Source organism: Topomyia yanbarensis, chromosome 3 (assembly GCF_030247195.1).
Source record: "Topomyia yanbarensis strain Yona2022 chromosome 3, ASM3024719v1, whole genome shotgun sequence".
Taxonomy (NCBI): domain Eukaryota; kingdom Metazoa; phylum Arthropoda; class Insecta; order Diptera; family Culicidae; genus Topomyia; species Topomyia yanbarensis.
Window position 1 is genome coordinate 254,928,241 of NC_080672.1, and position 21,099 is coordinate 254,949,339.

Genomic DNA, 21,099 nt, shown 5'->3' on the forward strand with positions numbered 1-21,099 from the left:
TTCCCCGCATAATTTGTACGCGGATTATGTCGAGAGATCATGCGGAGTCTCTCTACTGTAGGACGACTTTTCATGATACTTTCCGTATTATCCACACCGTGTCTTGTTTCTACAATGGGTAGAAGTATGCCCCAATTGTTTGCAACGACGTCAGTTCATACCGGCAGAAAAAGACGAACAGGTAGACGAGCCCAGTTCAAAAGAACTAGTTTTGGAAGAGCAGATCGGTCAAAAGGTCCGAAATGAGGCTAACTTGATTTCTTTTCCACCTCGATTTTTGCTAAACGCTATTGCTTGCAATCCAGAATTTTTACTGACCGAAGCAAGGGGATCTTGATGGAGCCAACCCCATACTTCAGCAGATCTTCGCAATTAAGGCCTCTGCCGAATATTACACCATCAATCTCTACTGCCCGGGCGGTTACGTAGACAAGATACTTTTTCGTGAAAAGCTTGAAGCGAGCAACCATAATTACCTGTTCACGGTCGCTCACAGATAACACACGATCATCCTGTCGGACCATGGCGATATGTCGATGATGTGACATGGTCTTTATCTTTGGTCAGGAAATAGACCTTCCAGGAGCCGGTTGTATTCAATGGCTATAATTTGTATCGAAAACGAGACTTATCGGAATTATTTGCCTGAGGGGATGCCGGTCGTAAAGATGTAGAGCTAAAAGTGTTACGCCCTGGTGATGGGAAAGACTGATCGAAGAAATATATGGGTAATCTTGAAAGCCTCTTGCTGTTGAAAATCTCTAGATAAACGAGGAGCTTCAAGTGTTGTGATTGGGGTTGTGGTACCGGTACTACACTGTACTGAAAATCGCGGGAATACCGACCAATTCTAGTACCTACCGAAATACCGGTACTGATTGAAAATATGTACCGGTACTTTCGGTACTAAGCAAAACTTTCGATGAAGTATATATCGGATCTAGAGCAAAAATTTAACGAGAGTTTGATAAAAAATTGCATCATTTAACGCAAATCTATGAATTACGGAATATTTTCTATGTGAAAGAATTTTTCATTCCAAACTTTTGAAATTAGCTGATGGGATCGAAACAAGTATAAGCATACTAAAAAAAAAAAAATAACCAAATAGAACACGTTGTTGAATTTGTCGCTTGGTCACGTCTCTCCATGTTCCCCTGCTATGTATTGATTGGAGGGTACAACAATCGAAATTCGTTTTGTAGCCGGCATGGAAAATTTTCATTAAAATTTGAATCATCATCCATAGCATTCTGAAAACTAAATCAACAAAATGATGTGGAGTAAAAAAAAAATAAAATAAGGTAGAATATCCGTGAAAAATCATTAATGATATTGGAAGAGCGAAAACCACACCAAATTAAATCATTTTGAATATATTTCCCCAAACCAAAGCAATATGAAACAGCACTCTGGCTACATTGTACCTTGGCCACCACGGGGCGAACAAAATTGATGGTTATCAAGACAGCGTGAGAAGCACCTACAAAACCACTACAATCTCCGATATGACATTGACACCGACCCGCCCGCCGTCGCTGTGCAAATCAAACAGCATGGGCCGGCACCCACCTCACGGGTTTCAACGGTCTTTGCGATGGGTTCGTGTGCGAAATGTAAACGAACAAACCATAATATTCACGGATGCTAGATGGTTAATTAACAACGTGGCATTTGTATTGTACACGCGTATGTTAATTCTTGTAATTTCTTTGTGAACGTTCGGATTTAGGGGTGGTAAAGTTGCCGCCAATCCGTATTTTTATGCAAAACACGAAGGCTGTTCATCACCTATTTACTACATACAAACCGGCCGGCTGTCGCTAGGAAAGGATTGTTTCGTGTACGACAGTTTTGGGCTGAGTCATACATATGGGCTAATAGGTTGTGGCCCAGCAGTCTGTGGCGATGTTATCTTCGACCATATTATCAGGTGCGAATTTTGTCGGATATACACACCATAGTTCACAAGGTCCGCACTTATCAGATATGATTATTAGGGTTGCCTGTCCAAAATCAACATTCTGGTAATCAATTTCCGACAGTGTTAAGCTTAGCAAATATTCATAATCGCCCACAGACGAATGTAAGAACAGTTTCCAGGATCTCACGTAATGCAAACTTAACACTTTCGTGTTATATAATAAAAAGTGAGACCACCCGAGCAGAAAAATTTCGCTATTGGCAATAAAGGACAGTAACCGACGGCTTACGCGACTGTTTGCGCGACCGATTTTGATTTACTTTACCCTCCATGGCCAGACCATCATATGCGCTGTTCCTCAATGGGGTGAACTGAAACAATTTGCCAACGGCTCGACTCGGCTGCCTGGGACGGGGAGTTCCCGTTTTGCCGTTTACGTTGTTCGTCTTACGGTCTACCCAAACCTGCATACCTCGCAGCGGGGAAGTTAATTATAAAGTAATTTATTCATGAATATGATTGCTCCACTTGTCTGTCCTGTTGGCGCCCAGACCGAGCCAGACAAGAAGTCTCCAGCGGTGTACTTGCATTTTTACTGTGGAACGTATATTTATGCTACATTGTTAATCGCTGAGATTTATGAGGCTTTATGGATTTCTACAAATTTATCGTGAACAGGACCTATGCATAACATTATGTAGTCATATCACATTTGCTTAGTATATAGTTAGCAAGTCTGTTCGTTTTACGAGCTGATAATAATAGACGCACTTCTAGAAATGATATTAATAGTGCAATCGAAAGCAACGTTCAAACTTATTATAGAACCACTCGTTTCATTATGTTATATGTCATTATGGGTAGCAGTTTTTTTGCGATGTTGAGTTTTGTCCATCGCCTGTCAAAAAATAAAATGTAAAAAATGGGCAAAATTTAGTGAAATTGAACTATATAAATAGGTATTTTTATACATTTTATATGAAAATTTACCACTTTTTTCAAAGTGGTCGTAAAATTTTAAAACTTGGTGGAGTTTGAACACATTATGCAAGGTTTCATGCGGATATTCTTCAATTTTTTAAAAAATATTGTCGTTTTAATGGGCTCAGATTTCAGGTCCAAAAAGAATTTTTTTCACATTCCTGCTCAGTTTTTAAAACCTTGAGTTATGTGTTCGAACTGTACCAAGGTTCAACATTTTTACACTGTTAACTGAAACTGTTTCTGGCAGCACTGGTCCAGTGAATTTGAATAACCTCAGTTCTACATATAATACTTAGTGCTCAAACCAAAAGTAATCGCCAAATTATTTTTAAAATCAAATCTTATCTAAACCAAAACTAACAGCGTCGAGTCAAGTGGCCACTTCGAGTTCGACTAGCGATAAGCGCCAAGGAAAGCGGCGAAGGCTTCAAGAAGTGATAGGTATCCCCAACGTGGCACTGAAGCACGCGATCCTAGCGTTTCCGGACATGTTCGTGACAGTGCTACAGAAGCTGGTGCTGCTGACTAAACCAGGAACCCTGCCAGGAGGTTCATCATCAACAGGCCCATATGCTTGCTGGATACCCTCGAAAAGCTTTTGAAAAGAGTTATCCTCAACAAGGTGACAAGATGCACAGAGTGTGAAAGGGATCTGTCAAATTCTGTCAAATAGGTAGTTCGGATTCCAGAAAGGCAGATCGACGGCGGAAGCAATCCAGACAGATATAGAGAGAGCCGAAAAAGCATTTAAACTAAAGTGGAGAGGAAATCAATTCTGAGCCGTGATAACGATAGGCGTCAATAACACATTTTATAGCGCCATCTGGGAGGCTATAGCAGCATTGTTGCACAAAATTCGAATATCTCATTACTTGTGCAATATTCTGTAGAACAATTTTCAGAACCGAGCGCTGGTCTACCGAATTCAACGAGGATCAGGATGGGAATGCCACAAGGTTCTATACTTGGTTCAACACTTTGGAACATAGCATTCTAAAGCTAATTCTGCCTATATCAGTCGAGATAGTTGGATTAACAGATAATACTGACAATGGAGACCATCAATGCAATCGAAAACTGGATAAATGGAGTCACGCTAGAACTCACTACAAAACGAATGTGGTGGTAGGCAGCTACTGCAAGCTACTTAAGCGAGCTCAGATTACTGTCGAATTCATGGTGATAACAGCGAAACGTGTATTGAAACAGTTACGAATAATGATTGACGATCGATTAAACTTCAATAATCACGTCGACTATGTCTGTGAGAAGGCGGCGAATGTGACACTAGTTCTACAAGCAGAGACACTAATTGTGTTCCTGAGCAAACCTCTATTCCTGTGTGACGTCCTACAAGAAAAGAAGCTCATTTTTAAGTCGATGAGATCTAGTGAATCGTCATCCGGCACTAGCTTAGACCTGTCACTATATTAGTGTCGGGTTCTGATGAAAAGAAATCGAAACGCAAATTCAACAATTGATTTAGTTATAGGTTTTATGCCCTTATTGTGCAAATGTGCTTTTAAACTATTGTCTCCTTAGTGTAGAAAAATTAGTTTCTATCCAAATTTTTCTCCACTAACAAGAAATATAGCGTAGTGCATCTTGCATAAGCTTGCTAAACCAAACCAAAAGTTTTGATATCACTAGTTATCATCAGTGTCTCCGTTTTTGGAGCTAGCGTCAATCCGGCGCTACCTTAGCCCTGTCACTAAGTTAGTGTCGGATTCTGTTGTACCGTTTTCCAATAGACTGAAGTCGAACTACAATCAACTACGCAGAAGAAACGAAACATTAAACCCTAAACAAAAAACTGAATTGGACCTCGCATCTAACGAGATAGAAATTAGGTGTCTTCTACAAAGTTGTAGAACAGACAATTTGCAGTAGTTTGTCTGAACATTTCGATATTTTATCTCCATTCTTTGAAAAGTTATTATTAGCGCCAAAAAGTGGAATTTATTTTTTCTAACCGAAACACTCACATATTTTATCATAATTCTCCTGAACATACTACCGTGCAGAGCCCATCCACCGCTAGGCCTCCATTTACTGATCAATTTGACGGCGAAATTGTTGTGACTCGAATATTGCACGGAATTTAGAAATTATAAATAAAGTGAAATATGGAAATAGTACGTAGAACATCAATATAATATACACTTCCATTATTCATCTTTTCGTTTTTTTCCAAATAATTATATTTGAATGCTGCATTAAATCCGTTGCCATTTTACCGCTTTTTTTCTCTTAACTCAAAGCCAACTGTTAATAAAACTGTGTAAGGACAATATTTCTAAGTGAATTATACACAAACCGAATGAACAAAGTCTGCAACACATGTTTGGAGCTAATTTGTCGGTAATAAAAAATTATAAACCTAGAATTTTCGGCAAATGGATATCTATTACTTGTAGTGATCGGTGAATGGCACTCTAGAATTGTTGGGCTTTTTGGCTATTTTGCACTGTGCCAATTCATTTACAAATTTGTGTATTTTTTCTTGATAGTTGATTAAATATTCTATTTGAAAACGAAGATCGAATTGAAATCCTTTTTAGCATTGTTTTTTAAAGAGCGTTGGAAGTAGAAATCGCTGTTAATTGATCGGTAGATGGGTCTTGTACGGTATTAAGTTAAACCTAACCAATATTTCACAAAAATGTATAGTTCATGGGAATCGATCACTGATACACAACATTGCGCTGCTAGGCCCCATGCAAAACTGACTCAGACATCACTTCGTTAAAAGTTTAATAGCTTCTGCTAACAAAACCGGATTAACTCCCAGTGTTCAACAAAGTTGTAGAGAATTAAATCGCCATGTCATTACCAAATCGATTGCATTAACTAGTTGAATTTCCGAACTAATAAAAATGCATAGCCTTTAGCAACATTTCACTACACAAATACAAGGTTTTTTGCTTAAATGTCTTTCATTCGCTTTTCCCCAAAACTCGTGATTTTATTCATAGATTACACAGATTATACGACATGAACTTATTCATAATTTATTACATCTTGAACATGATCTGGTTTTCGTGGTTGTGATTTAGTCAACAAAATCAAAACATATTTTCTCGTAACCTATTTCATTAAACGCTGAATATTATATATCAATCCTTTCAATCATCGTGAACTACTTCCTACTTCCCAGTATATTAATCACGATTCAATATCCGTACTCGTGAAATAGTTGATAAAGTCGGAAAAAAATCATGGAACTGATTCATGATTCCTAGCGAATTAGTTACATGGGGGAGGGGGGAGTCAATTTTTGGCAATTTTTGCGTTACGTAATTTATGAATGGCCCCTAAGCCAGTAAAAGAAAACTGTGCCGAGGACATAAAATGTGTGTGTGCGTGTGCCTGCTTTCTAAATCCCACTGGCCGGAAGTGATATTATGAAAAAAAGTTTTCTAATCACCCCATGCAAACAACTTAGTCTCGTGATGTAGTTAGTAGATGTTAGCCTCACCGATTTTCCAATGACCCATTTCAGAATAACAGAAACTTAGCGGTACACTCTGAGGACACTTTCCCGTCGGCAAGTCCCGCTCAGTTGTAATACGTGTACCACAATTATACCAGTATTTTAATCAAACTTTCCATTGCTTGCGACGAAAGCTTTTGCAAGGAATTGACGCGTATTTATTTACTTGGGTCTAAGGCATCTCTGGTTTTTATCTTATGCAGACCTCGATTTAATATTTGCAATCGCTGCTTTTTTTATTAAAAATCCTGAGAGAAACCCATCCCAAATGGTATTTTTTTATTAATGAGGTTTTAATTTTAGGGTCATTCTCCCCTTTCCGGGCTAGAGAAATAACTTTTGGAAAAATCTCTAACCCTATGTGCGGGGTTTGGAATCGAACACAGGTGAGCTGCGTACAAGGCAATTGATTTACCAACTACGCTATGCCCGTCCCCTAGTATTTTTGTTTATACTCCCTTTGATATGATCCGTGAGGTTATTAGAATTCAGCTTGTTCAATCCATCTTATCTCCGAATGGTTGCCACTATTCTAAAAGTCGAACTAAAAAAAACGAGAATCCGGTTTGGATCGTTCGGATCCGCCAAAACGGTTGGCAATTGTACAACAGTCTATCCTGATAACCTACTAATAATATATGGAATAGTCACACTTTTATGATCCGATTCATACTTGAGTCACATTATTCCACGTGTCAAATACGAAAGTGAGCTCAAAAATAAATGATCACGATAGCGTTCATATAAATTATGAAAATCGTGACTAAGATCCTGGTGTCATGAACAAAAATCATTTCGTGAATAAAATATCAAAAATCGTGACTAAGATTCTGAAATCGTGAACACAAATCATTTTACTTGTGACTGAAATATCACGATAACAATATTAGAAATTACGGAAGTTGGAAGACTAGTATCCTGAAATAATAAATATAAATAACACTACTCTGCCACAAAAATCCGATACGAAACTTGTGAATAAATTATCGCGATAACGTATAAATTACAAAAATCGTGACTAAGGTCCTGAATTCATGAATATCAATCACGCTTCTCTGCCATAAAATTCAATAGTAATCTCATGGAAAAAATGTCACGGCAACGTAATGAGAAATTACGAAAAAGTCACAAAACTCCTGAAATCGTGGACAGCGTTTAAATGTTGGTTCTTTTAGTTGATATATTTTATACAAACCAGTGTATCTCGAAATTATGAACAGGAATCAAAACAAAAACTAAACATATTCAAGAAACAACCACAGTACCCCAAACATTGGAATGTAACGCCATTTATATTTTCGGCGCGAACTAGTTGAAAACAGGTTTATTATCCATAATTTCAGGAACGTAGGCACGATTTTCGTAAACGAAATGTATGAACAGATTTTTTTCCGTGTATATCCCATATCATTTAGGAGCGGTACAAATTAACTAATTTATCTATCTACAGACTTTAGAGCGTTCCCTTCCTTCACTTATACTACAAATAAATCAATGATTTCAAGGTTTACAAACTTTTTCATTATTATGAAATTGAATTCGCAACCAGCCCAACCAAATGTTTCATCATTTTGCGGTAAAGCTCAACTCATAAATGTCGTCGTCGTTGATGCACTACATTTGAACAGCAGTTTTATTTAGCAGTCTTGTTTAGTAACAATGGGCAATTTCAGTAATTTCCATTTTCTATTACCACTGGCAAATAGGACAAAAAGCACAAAAATAGCAATTGTCAACAGGCAAAAGTTCATTTTTTTCGGCTAAGACGACGAGTGACGAATATCAAATTGTACAATGCGAGTGGATTTAGTTGTGGTAATAGGCACACAATCGAACCCCTTCTGTACCGTACTGTCTGTCAGGTTACATAACAATTGACAAAAATGCTTTCCATCTTGGCCTTGTGCCTTTTTGTTTATGGTTTTCTAGTGCATTAAGGTTACAGTTTTTGATTTGCTCAACCTGCTGACCCACTTTAGATCAGCTGCTGATGTTGTATGTCTATTTCAATTTCATCTGCATCAACCGAGATTAGTTTTGAGCGGCAACATTGTCACGATTTCTGATTTCCCTTTTACAAATTGAGGCAAACCGGTTAACCCCTGCCGGTCCATTTTGTGCATAAACACCACTTACAAAAGTCATAGCTTGAACTTATGCTACTTGGCTAGCGCAGGTAATACCTCCCAATCTCATTCTATTGTGTAATTGCGGCGAATGTTTACAATTTATACCAGATCATCAAGTGCTGATAGTTTTACGACCAACTCACAGAATTTGACAATTGTTTTATGAAAAATGTACTTCAAAATCCTTCATCTAGAGTAGAACAGGGAAAGGTGGCATATTTTGAAGTACAGAGCTTTTGTTTGAAAACATGGTGTCCGTTAGAAAGTTTCCATTTCTATTTAGTGGCCATTCAGATAATTGATAATACAAGAAAATCAAATACTCAAAAAACCGATCCTGCCTGCTAGAAACAAACGGAAAACGCCATTTTTCATCTATTTTCTGTTATTCTCGTTATTATTCATGAGTTTTCTTCTCACCTCTACGCATTCTTCAATCTATTTTCGGACTAACCGAGTTATATTATAAAAGGAAAGTGATTCGAACAAATGCTCCACAAAAAACACAATTGACCACCACCATTGACTGTATCCCCGTTCTACTCCCACATAAGAGCATGCAGCTCCTCATGCCAAATCTCAGTACACCGTAAACACCGAACAAAAACGGATGGGTGTTCATTTCGCGTAATTACGCATCATTATAAAACGACATTATGCGAGCAACCGTCAACGATCTTCAGCCAGCAAATAGACTCACAATTCCACTCGGAAGCTTGGTGATCAATCATTGCTAGTAGTCGACAGCCATAACATCGTTATTGCACTTTTATGTACCGCTCTTTCTTTGGCCGCTTAACTGCGCGATGATTTGCAGTAATGACCAAGCATGAAATAATTACCGATAATAATATGGATTTCCATAATTGAAATTTACCGTAACTTACAGAAAGACTAAAGACTAAATTTGTAGTAATCGATGCACTCATCTCCGTAAAAAAATATTTTGTCTCATATGATCATAACTGCGGTTGTAAAGTCGAGTTTCGGAGTGCTTCCATAGCCTTTCTTCTTATGATAAAGACAATACATATTATATAAGATAATTGTTTGCTTGAAATATTTCATTGCACGATGGGCAGTATACACTAGGCATAGAAATTGTCCGTACAGTAAGGTTTCCTTTTATAACTACGAGTCGAGAAATGATCGTTTTATTCACAAAATAGAGTGATTTTAATTTCTTATACCGACTTTGTTCCAGTGTTTTTGGGCCACATACTCTAAAAAGATTTTCAATACAAATTTGTACCTAAATCTATGCCAAAAACTTGTCCGTACACCATCATGTTACTCGAAATATATTTAGGTACATTATTTTATTTAATGTTTCTTATGCTTTAGTTTCATTCGGTTTCATGCTTTAGTCAATAAAAATATATGTTTCTCAAGGTTCAGACAATGGCAACCACAGGCGACAATTTTTGCGCCAAAGTGTTTTTGTATATATTTTGTATGTATATCTTCTAATATTATAACAATATGACGAGCACGATAACAAAAAAATCCTTGCCTGTCATTTATTAAACTTGATGCTTCTTGCACCACCTGAAAATGACTAAAAGATCTAAGGAGATGAAAAGGTAAATAAAATTCATATTTTCATCTGTTTTTGCCTGTATATTTTTCAATGGTAGTCTAATTTAAATTTGATAACATCGCTCGAAAATTAAGATCAAAATGGAATAATATTTATTTTTAATTATGAAGTAATGCAAATCAAATGACTTGTAACTTGAATGTCTAACCTTCATTTGTTTTACTACTTTGAGTCTACTTTTTAAAACAGTATTGTGAAAACCTTAAACTTTCATTAATTTGTCGAGGAAATACATCTTAACCTTAAGTAACGTGAGGAGTATGCTGCGGTACAACATAGTGTCTTACTCTAGCGCTCCTAAATGGCCGTAGTTTTTCAAGCAGATAGTTGGGACCCAGGTGGATAATTTTGAATAAGGTATAGGTAATACAGCTTCTTAGTTTAAAGAATTCATAAAAAGAGCAGCCTAAAAGCTGCTGTTGTAAATGTGTAACTCTGGCGTACCTTGATAAATTTAAGACCCATCGTACGCAGTGATTCAAGACAATACGCAAACTATTCAAAATACCAGTAGATGCGTTCAAAATCAATTCAAGTCCATCGGAAAAGTGTGGCCTCAAGAGACCATTAAAGAGCTTTATTTTAGATGATACTGGTAACATACCCGCCGTTAGTCTCAAATGACGAAGTCCAGCATATGAATATTAAAACGTCAAAACTAAGATTCCCGTGTATATGGACCTTGATCTAACAGAAATTCGCCTACATAATTTGGCATCTCGTACTAGAACAGATTATATTGAAAGATTCATGTCGAAGTATGGAAAGGTGGAATCCGTCTCCAACAACACTTGGAGAAGCATTGGAGAGGTATTCTTAACGATGTTTGGGAGGCGCGAATGTGACTGAATCTATATCATCATACTTGACTTATCAGAGTAGAGAGCAGATTATCTCAAGGCGTTAACTACATACAAAGAGCTCTATGATCATACCTGGGCAGACTCCCATCAAACAATCTTCGACATTTGCTGATATACTGTCTTTGGTGCTGGCAAAAAAATCAATGCCGGACAAACAATATTTCACGGTATCCCCAAGCCAATAATTACCATACTCAGGGAAGAAATAAACAAGGAAGAAGACGGCTATACCAAAGTCACTTGAATACACCAAAAGCACCAAACATATAACAAAGAAAATCAAAGCTCTGGCGACGGCGACTTGAACACAAACACAAGCGAGGGCGAAAACAGACGGAATGATTAGCAAGCGGTTGAGGGTAAACCTGACCATTGCTCACCACCAAGAATGAAAAAGGAATCACAATGAGTCGAATCAAATATACGAATTACAAAAAAAGTATTAACCCTTTTTTGGCCATTGATTATTTAGGGCGTTTATATGTATCTCAGTCTGAAAGAAAAACCTTACCGGTTATTTAAATATTTATAATGTACAAAAGGTGTTTTTTTAATTGATGCGCTAAAAATGGAAAACGGAGTTGTAAACTCGACATTATAGTGAAACGTATGAATCGAAGTACTCGAGAAAAAGTTGGAATATTGTCAATATCTCAGCGGTTTCAATACCGATTCTAATTACTTTTCATTATTGAACAGATTTATATTTTACTAACATTTTTTCTTAAGGGGGGTAAGGGTTTCAGCAGGAAAAAATCAAATTTCACATTTGGGTGAAGCGAATTTACCAAAACTTTTGTGTACCGTAAACCGGGGTGACATTGATCACTTTTCGAAGTAATCATTACATATTTCTAGACGCAACAAATTTTCTTCAAGTTTAATATTTTTAAACCATGTACTGATGTATGGAGAACAAGATTGAATGGTTTTACCTAAAATTGTCCGCTTCCAGCTATTTTTCCAAAAATGATTTCAAGTTGAAGTCCGTTTTCGTATTCCGGGGTGACATTGATAACCTGCATGTTCACCCACATTAAGTTATCATTGTCAATGTTTTTCATTGAAATGCTTGTTTAAACTGATTCAGGAAAGATATTCATTGTTAAATAGATGTTAATTGGTATTATACAAAGTACTTCAATGTACTGTAAAATTCGAGTAACCAAAATTCCAATAATTCGTGTCCAACTAGAATACAAGATTGTGAAAACTTTTAAAACTGCAAAAATTGTTTTATTTCAGTCCTTTATCGATGTACAAAAAGTTTCATCCATTCTAACACGTTGGAATATTGAACAATAAAAAATGTTGCGAATTTTAGCTAAAAATAATTTGAAATAATTGCCAACTAGTTTCACAAAAGAATTTATTCAAAATAAGCAAACTCTCAATACTAAAGTTGGTACATCCCAATCTAAAGGAAAATAAAAACTCGCTTGTAATTTATTAATTTTGCTCAAATCTGAGATTTATTTGCTTTATAAAAAATAGACACTTTTCGAAGCTTCATAAAAATAAGGTAAAGTCAAATTTCGGTTTTTTGTAGATTTTGTACCCAAAAACCGAACAATATACTCAAAAAGTATACCAAATCAATATTTTATTAGTTTAGAGTAAAAATCAGTTCAAATTAAAATGATTCGGTAGATTATTCTGGTTTAATAAGCGATCTAGAAAAAAAGTTTCGAGTGATCAAAGTCACCCCGCTGATCAAAGTCACCCCGCTGATCAAAGTCACCCCGGTTTACGGTATTATAATATATCATTTCCATAACATTATGTAATTTTTTCGTACAAAAATATCGACAAGCGACGAAACTTTTTGTAGAACATCTCTGTAAAAACACGATTTGCGGTGTTAACTCGTCGCTGTTGTGCTATCTTATGACAAGCGCCATTTAGCACATTTCGAGAAAAACGATTTTTAAAGTTTGAGACTGAATATCTTGAAACTTATAAATGGTATAAACAATTCAAAGAAGACAATTGATGCTTCTATCTATTTTGTATTAATCTCTCAAATATTACGAAGATCGGTCGACTATGTTGCGAGTTTTTACTATAAATGTAAACAAAAGTCGGACTCACACGTGTCATAGGTGTGTATAGATGAAAAAATTTGTATGGCGTGTCATAATCGTGCATGGAAAATTTTCCATAGAAAAAAATCAACAATTATTAACTTTTATTCATATCTTTGGCTTCATTTGGTCTAAAAACAATCGGTGAGATGCATTTTGAAGGAAATGAGTCAGGGAATCTAGAAAAAATAGTTGTGCTTGGTTACAGTGTTGCCAAATATGCTATATTTGCAGTTTACAACTTAAACTGCATTTTTCTCTCAATACGTGTATTTTTGTTTTGAAAATGATGATGCCATTGTGTTCCTCAGATAGTTTTACACGTAAAAACATCTTTTACATGCAGATTACTTGACCCAATCCTACGACACAATCATTTGAAGCAAAAAATTAAAAATTTCTCAGCGCGTTTTTCGCTATATAACCAAGCAGAATGTCAAAATTCTGAAAACGTCACTTTGTGGAGATTTTTTAGACAAATAATGTGGCATATCTAACTCAGTTTACCCCAAAATGGCGTTTGTCATAAGATAGCACAACAACGACGAACTACCATTCAAAATCTACTTAACCGATTTCTTGCAAATTTTGCATACACATTCTACATTAAAAATACCTAACCACTACGTTGAGTTTTTGAGATAATTTTTCGATTAAGGGGGTTTTTTACTCATAAAATGGCGGATTTTTTGTTGAAAAATAGCTTCAAATGAGTAAAAAAACCCTTAATTGAAAAAATATGTCAAAAACTAGGTATTTTGTACGTAGAATGTGTATGCAAAATTTGAAAGTAATCGGTTAAGCAGTTTTTGAATGGCAGGTAACACCGCAAATCGTGTTTTTTTTTTCTAGAGACGTTGTACAAAAAGCTTGTCGATATTTTTGCACGAAAAAATTACAGAATGTTATTGAAATGATACACTATAATACACAAAAGTTTTGGTTAATTCGCTTCACCCAAAGTTCTAAAAAATATCGCAAGAAAGTGATTTTTTTTCTTACTGAAACCCTAACACTCCCCTTAAGAGGAATATAAAATGAAGTTGTCTGCCTCAATTTATAGACAGCAAAATTATTCTCGTACATCAGTATTATTCTTAATTTGTATTTAAAAGGACGACTGTGGGAGATAAAACCATAAAAGATTTTCTAGCAAAAATTTTTAAACATATTTTAAAATCTCAAATAATTTAAAATTTTACTCATATAATGTTCTTCAAAATGGTATTTTAATTCAAAATGCGCTTAAAAAATTGTCCCTGAAAACGCAGCTGTTTTCAAGTTATTTTAGATTTTCTTTCGATATGATTGTATGTATTATTTTGTTACAATTGTCATGAAATTTTCTGTAAATACTCAGTTCCCAGATCAAGAATGCTTTGTGTGAGACTGTACTTCATATTCTTCCTTCAATAAAAATGCACAACTGTAACACATACAAACAGACGTAACTATACTAGCGACATCTAACACCTTGCACGGAATGCGGTTCTGGCAACGATCGCAAATAAATCCTTTTCAACCGAATTCCTGGCAATAATGCCCACACTGCTTGTCAAATACAAGATGATAAATGAAAGGTGGGAGCATTTTTGTAATTGTCATTTGAAAGCCGAAATAGATAAATCGCTTATGTCACGTACTTCAATTTTAGGAAAATGATTGCAATTGACAACTTTAAAGAATGCAGAACTACAACTACATTTTTACAAACCATCACAATTATTTATTGTTACGGGTAATTAAGCAACGCTAAAATTGTTTTTTTTGTGTAAGGAAATGAATTCTTGTAGTTTGTTACTCGTATCATAGATTTTTGTCTCTATTTACTATTCTTTACCATCGCTTTGTCAGGAATTTCCACTCAACGTGAGTTTTGACAGTTGACTTATACGCTCCAATCATGTTTGTCGAGATTTTACGTTTTCAGCTCATTTTGTTTTGGTTTTCATTAACGACGGTAAATCCCTGGATAAAAACTCGCCATCTCTATCGTTTGTTTACCATTTTTCTGTCAGTGTCATTCCAATCGAACACGAGACCTGTCAATGGCCTTCGTTTGAGAAGGATTCGAAACGATTTTCTTCGGATTGTAAGGCTTTTGACTGCTCGATTGGTATAACACTGACAGATAAATGGTTAACAAACATTAAAGATGGCGAGTCTTTATCCAGAGGGATTCAGCGTCTTTAGTTTGCATGGGATGAAAATGGCGGTCACGTTTTCGGGTGCGAGAACGAACTGATGCATTTGGCTATATGTCAAAATTGCTTCATTAGCGCCGCGCTCGGGGGATGGCGCATTTTTCATATATAAATCAACCTTTTTTCTATGGGTGATGAAAATTCATCTCGTGTTACGTCTGTTTGTCTGTGACTGTAACTTTGGGTTTTAGTTGTAACATGACAGACATAACATGATTCTCCACAAAATGGAAAAAAAAATCTTCAGGAAAATGATATTCCAAACTCTTCTTAGTTTTCGAAGCTTCAACATACAACTGTGGTTACGTTGGGGGCCACCGAACAAACTTTTTCAATTTCGTCGGGCAACTTTAAAACTCACCTCGAAAATTGCGTAACGTGACAGACGTAATTACGGCTGTGATTGAATCTTATTTTATCGTTTTTGCAGACTTTTTTATGAAATTTGCGTAAATTTACAACGTGACAGACAAAAGCCTTGACCATTTGCTGAAATGACGAGTTCTCACACAAAAATTCTACTTGATTTAAACAAAATTATTGTGAAATCGAAAAACGGGAAGAAGATTAATTTTGAAATTCCAATAGCATTGTCCCTTTAACTCTAATATTATTAATCGACCGCGATTCATTACATACTCGAGAAGTACTAGGACGTGGCAAAGTGATACCTGTTCATACAAAGTTGTGACAAAATTATAAAAAATGGTCTATGTTAATAAAAATTCCGGTTTTAACTAATTTTGTGTCGCTGAATCCATTTCTGCTATCAGTTTTAAAATTCCACTTTTTTTTCGACTAGTTTTATGTAAACCCATTTAAAGGCGTTGTTCTTTAAAGGGTTAATATAAACGTTAATCATAGTTGCCAATCACATCGGATAGCAGGAACTTGTAAAAATCACTTTTTCAGTAATATGTTTGTTCATTAGGTAACCAATTTTTAAGGAGATTTATGAGCTACAGGATGTCTCTATATGTATGGGTATTTTCAGAACCATTGATATGATAACTTGGGCGCAAAAATGTGCAAGATGAAGCCTGTATATCTTGAAACTACACTAAATTTTGGGTAATATTTATGAAAAGTGACACATGGGAGACCATTTCAAAAATTGGAAGACGTATAAAGATAAATTACCGATATGACATTGAATTTCTCAATAGTTTTTTTTCTTGATGCAGAACAAAAGTAAATCATTTCTGCACAAAATGCTCACATCTAAAGTTTAACATATTCATTTTGCTTTCCAAATAACTCAAAATTACTTCAATCGGCCGGGTAGCTCTTTAGATATCTCCAATTCAAAATTAAAATTAAAAAAAAACGTCTGGAATCTGTTCAAAAGTGCGGTGTGGGTCTTGAACAATTCTATTCAATTCTACGTAAATGTAATTTTTACTAACAAGACTATTTGTGGAGAGAACTTATCACTGATTTAGAATTGCAAAATTTATGGTTGACTGTTAATCATGTTGGGTCCAATGTAATAGTTTGTGGAACACTCGGAGTTCCTGGAGTTGGTAACGTATCTTCAGTGATCCAACGATGTATCATTTGAATAATTTGAAGTAGAAGTTTAAGGTAAACCCGCAGGAGCGGATCCAGAAAAAAATTTCGGGAAGGGTCCGAAATTTTGATTTTGGAATGAACATTGTACAATACGTTATGCGTAATTGATGAAATGATTTTAAGTTTGAAACTAATATAAAATTGAAACTAATTCAACATTTCTGCATTATTTGATTTGTACACGGAGGCAAACAGAACAAACAAAGGTGAACTTAAAATTTATAAATTCATGCGTTTTGCTAGCATCTGTTTCATAAGCCATTCGCTGTACGGACAATTTCTGTGCCTAGTATAGTCTTTTTGTCATGTCATTTTACCCAACTCAATATACTATCATTATTATGATTGATTTTCGGTAGCAATCTGGTCCGTCAGTCACACATTATCGTCGAATCATTCATTTTATAACGTGTTTATGAGGTAATATTTACTGCCTTGCAAAGACACTACATATTATTTTTATGTCAGACCGCAAGCGGTGTAAAACAACATCTTTTGCATACTCCGCTTGTCGAGATGAATCAGACAGACGCGATATTCATGTGACCCCACGAATTAACGCGTGAGGGTAATTACACGCGCGCATAAGTAGGCCGTGGAACAATTTAAAGGGCGCGACTCCTTTTCTTATGACCTCATCATCGCTGTCTGGCGTCGTCGGTCGGACAAAATTCAATTGCATAACAACTTATCTCTTTACACTTTGTCACGGTGAGTTCGCGCATTATATGCTCCTTCGGATAGCATGCAATAAATTATCATTACACTATTCGCACGTGATCAGTAGTCAATTGATTTTAAGGCTAATGTGGTCGTTCTGGTCTGATGAGGGTGGAGGTAGGGCGCTGCTTCGACGCCCAGAAATGATTCATACTGTCAGTAGAATACTGGACCGACCATTTCACTGTATGCTATGAATCGGATAACTAAACCTTTCGTAACAGAAGATCAAGTTCTCCACATAATGTAATACAAAAGCAGTACCACTTTTTTGCACATGCAGTTGGAGTCACTATGGCTTTAGTTATTAGTATAAATTTGCTATATTCTTTTCCTGAATTAATACTCAAGGGTTCTTCAAGATCTTCTCAGCTTACACAAATTAGCTGCAAAATAGGTTTATCCAGCACGTTCCTAATAATATTCACAAAACTATTTTCCGCCACGCTACTTTCTACCTCGGACACGTGTCTCCGCGCTATTTTCTTCACTAAAGTACAGCCTTAAAAACTATAAACTTACCAATAAGTGGCGCAAATCGCCAACTGTTGCCTATCAGGGGCAACTCTTTGGGCCCCGGTACTTCCGAGTACGGTTTGACACTGCCATCGAGGTCTACTGTCCGTAGATCCGCCCCTGCTTGTGCTGTTCCGGCCGAGGCCACTTCGTTCGGTAGCACACTAATTGCTGTTGAAAATGCTGATCTCTTTAGTAAAGAGTTTGCTATTCTTTGCCCTACCATTGTCCTTGTGTCTTGATGTTGTCTATTGAAGATTAAAAGAAAAGGAAGAACATGTTAGAAAGCGCTTACCAATTGAAAGGGAAATTATTAATCAGTACACACTAAAGCTGGGGAGATGTCAAACTGCTAAACCCGTCGAGCTGACTGTTACCGCACGACAGATAGAAAACGAAATCCGGTATCGTCAGAGCAACCACCTTTGTCTCGCGAATTCTGAGGCAATTTTGCTTAATTTATTCAAAACCAAAAAAAACAGGTTTCAAGCCTCCACCTGGTAGGCAAATCTTACCTTTAATTCTCACCCTACAGTTAACCTTGTGAAAATTGTTATGTTGTTTCTATATTATACTTTTCACTGTTTGGATGTTTGAAATTATAAAATCGAATAATTAAAATAGAATTCTTCGGTATTTGCCGGTTTATGTAGAACTCGATGAGATGGTGTCATGTCAAAAACTTGAATATTGAGTCTATGTATGAGTATTGAAAAGATATCGTTAAATTGTTTACTTTTACTATTTCGATTTTCGATGCATTTTTTGATTCGATTGCTTTGATTAGCTTCCTATTGAAAGCAAACGACCTACTTTTATCGACATTACATAAATAAATAAAATCAGATTTGCTTCAAAAATGTGTGTTATAATTTGTAATGATCCTATCTGGGTTGGATTAGCAGGTGATATTTGAGATTATGTACTAAAAGCATTCTACTAAACAGTCCGAAACAAATAAAAGTCGGATTGGATCGTTGTACCAATAACCGAATACTGAGGGAAACCGATTCATTAAAAAATCGAAGAAAAGATTAATAGGTGACTTTATGTTGAAATATATCAACGAAATATATCAACCACCATTTGATTAAAAATATCGAACTTTTTTTTAACCAATTTATGTATTCAAAACCGCTTAGTCCAATATGGAAACACGTGTATAAATACAATTGCTTATTTTGATTCCCATAGTTATAGTTTCCCACGGTGTCTCTGGTAGAACAATATTTATACAAAAAAAATCAGTATCGCTGAAGTACTCTCTAATCGAAAGCTTAGATATTCCTTTTTCATCTGAGACTAAATTTGAAATGTTCTATCGGGGGGTCTAGAACAATATTTTTTTTAACGCTTTGATGATTATTTTTGAAGGCGTTTCAATGAATAGCTCTCAGAAGATATCTCACTTTTAGAGGGATCAATCTTTAGACATTCAGTATTAGAAGGAGGGACTTGTTACGTTAATAAATACCTCTGAAGACACCAATGACCGACACTTAGCCAATTTCGCGTTAATTCACATTTTAAATTTGAATAATATTTTCACCCGGTATATGTTTTGTCTCTGGTAGAACAATAAAGGGCGAACACGAAATTATTGCGACACATTCAACAGGGCATAACATTTTTACCATTGGGTAAAAATCAACCAAATTTTGCACACTTTCTCATTGATATGTATTGTTTACATGCTGTCAAACTCGAAGTCGTGATGGAGATGAACCAACGCGAGTCGAGAGAACAAATTCTTTCCAAACACCTGAAATTTCCTGACCTGTCGCACCGGCAGTTGGGAAAAATGTTGAACATTCACCATTCAACCGTCTCCAGAGTGTTGAAGCGGTTCCAGGAGCGGTTGACGTTGGACCACGGCAAAGGAGCTGGAAGAAAACCGGGACCGGAGAACAAAAAGACGGAGGGAAAGGTGAAGCGGATGATTAAAGCAAATCCCAACGTCTCAAGCCGTGATTTGGCTAAAAAGATCGGCATGTCGCAGAGCTACGTCCAGCATGCAAAGAAGAGAGCTGGACTACATACATACAAGGTACAGAACTTCCCAAACCGCGATGATCGGCAACAATCGACGGCTAAAACTCGGGCACGGAAGCTCTACGAGAAGATGCTGACAAAATATGGCTGCTGTGTGATGAACGACGAAACGTATATAAAAGCCGATTTCAAGCAAATTCCGGGGTTGGAGTTTTTCACTGGTAAGAGCAAGTTCTATGTGGACGACAAATTTAAGAAGAAGAAAATGTCGAAGTTTGCCTCCAAATATCTCATTTGGCAGGCCACCTGCTCTTGCGGACTGAGGAGTGAGCCTTTCGTGACAAACGGCACAGTAAATGGCGAGATCTACAAATCTGAGTGCCTCGAGAAGCGCCTTTTATCGTTCTTGCAGCAGCACGACGAAGCTCCGCTCCTGGAGTGGTATGAGGCCAATTCTGTCCATTTTGTTCCAAAGGACATGAATCCGCCAAACTGTCCGGAGCTGCGCCTGGTGGAGCAGTACTGGGCAATGATGAAGCGGGAACTTCGAAGAGCAAGAAGACAGTCAAAGACGAGAAGGACATGTGAAGAAAATGGAAAAAACTGAGAAACTGGTACCGGATGACACTGTAAAGACTTTGATCAAGCGAAAATGCGTTCAATTTTACACTCAAGGCTCCATCGATTAGCTTTTCTTTTGATTTTTGAAGTAAATATATGTATAAAACTACCCTAAAATTTTGGTTTGATTTTAAACATTATAAGAAAATTGGCATGACATTTTCGGTGTCGCAATAATTTCGTGTTCGCCCTTTATTACCACAAACAAATCAATATCACTGATGTACTCACTATCCGGAAACTTGCTTTTCTTTTAAAAGAGGCAAGTTTTTAATTGTTCTTCCTAACGGTCCAGCACTTTTTTATTTTAGCAAAATAAATACCTATGTTTATATAATATGGATACATTTACTCATTTGTACGCCGATCTGAAAAACTAACATTTTTTAACCTTTAT

At 36.3% G+C, this 21,099-nt stretch overlaps 2 protein-coding genes across 19 annotated transcripts in view; one reads left to right on the forward strand and one right to left on the reverse strand.

Moving 5' to 3' along the window:
* LOC131690313 (G protein alpha o subunit) overlaps positions 1–21,099 on the forward strand; it is a 194,925-nt gene that overhangs the window by 126,499 nt on the left and 47,327 nt on the right. The gene's annotated exons all lie outside the window — the stretch shown is intronic.
* LOC131690311 (probable cytochrome P450 49a1) overlaps positions 1–21,099 on the reverse strand; it is a 49,613-nt gene that overhangs the window by 14,872 nt on the left and 13,642 nt on the right. For 2 of the 4 annotated variants that reach the window (XM_058975981.1, XM_058975982.1), the window contains exon 2: positions 18,096–18,337. In XM_058975981.1, the coding sequence (XP_058831964.1) occupies positions 18,096–18,337 (242 nt within the window). Of the gene's footprint in view, positions 1–18,095; positions 18,338–18,413; positions 18,513–21,099 lie in introns of those variants that run through there. The other 2 variants (XM_058975983.1, XM_058975984.1) reach the window with 2 other exon arrangements.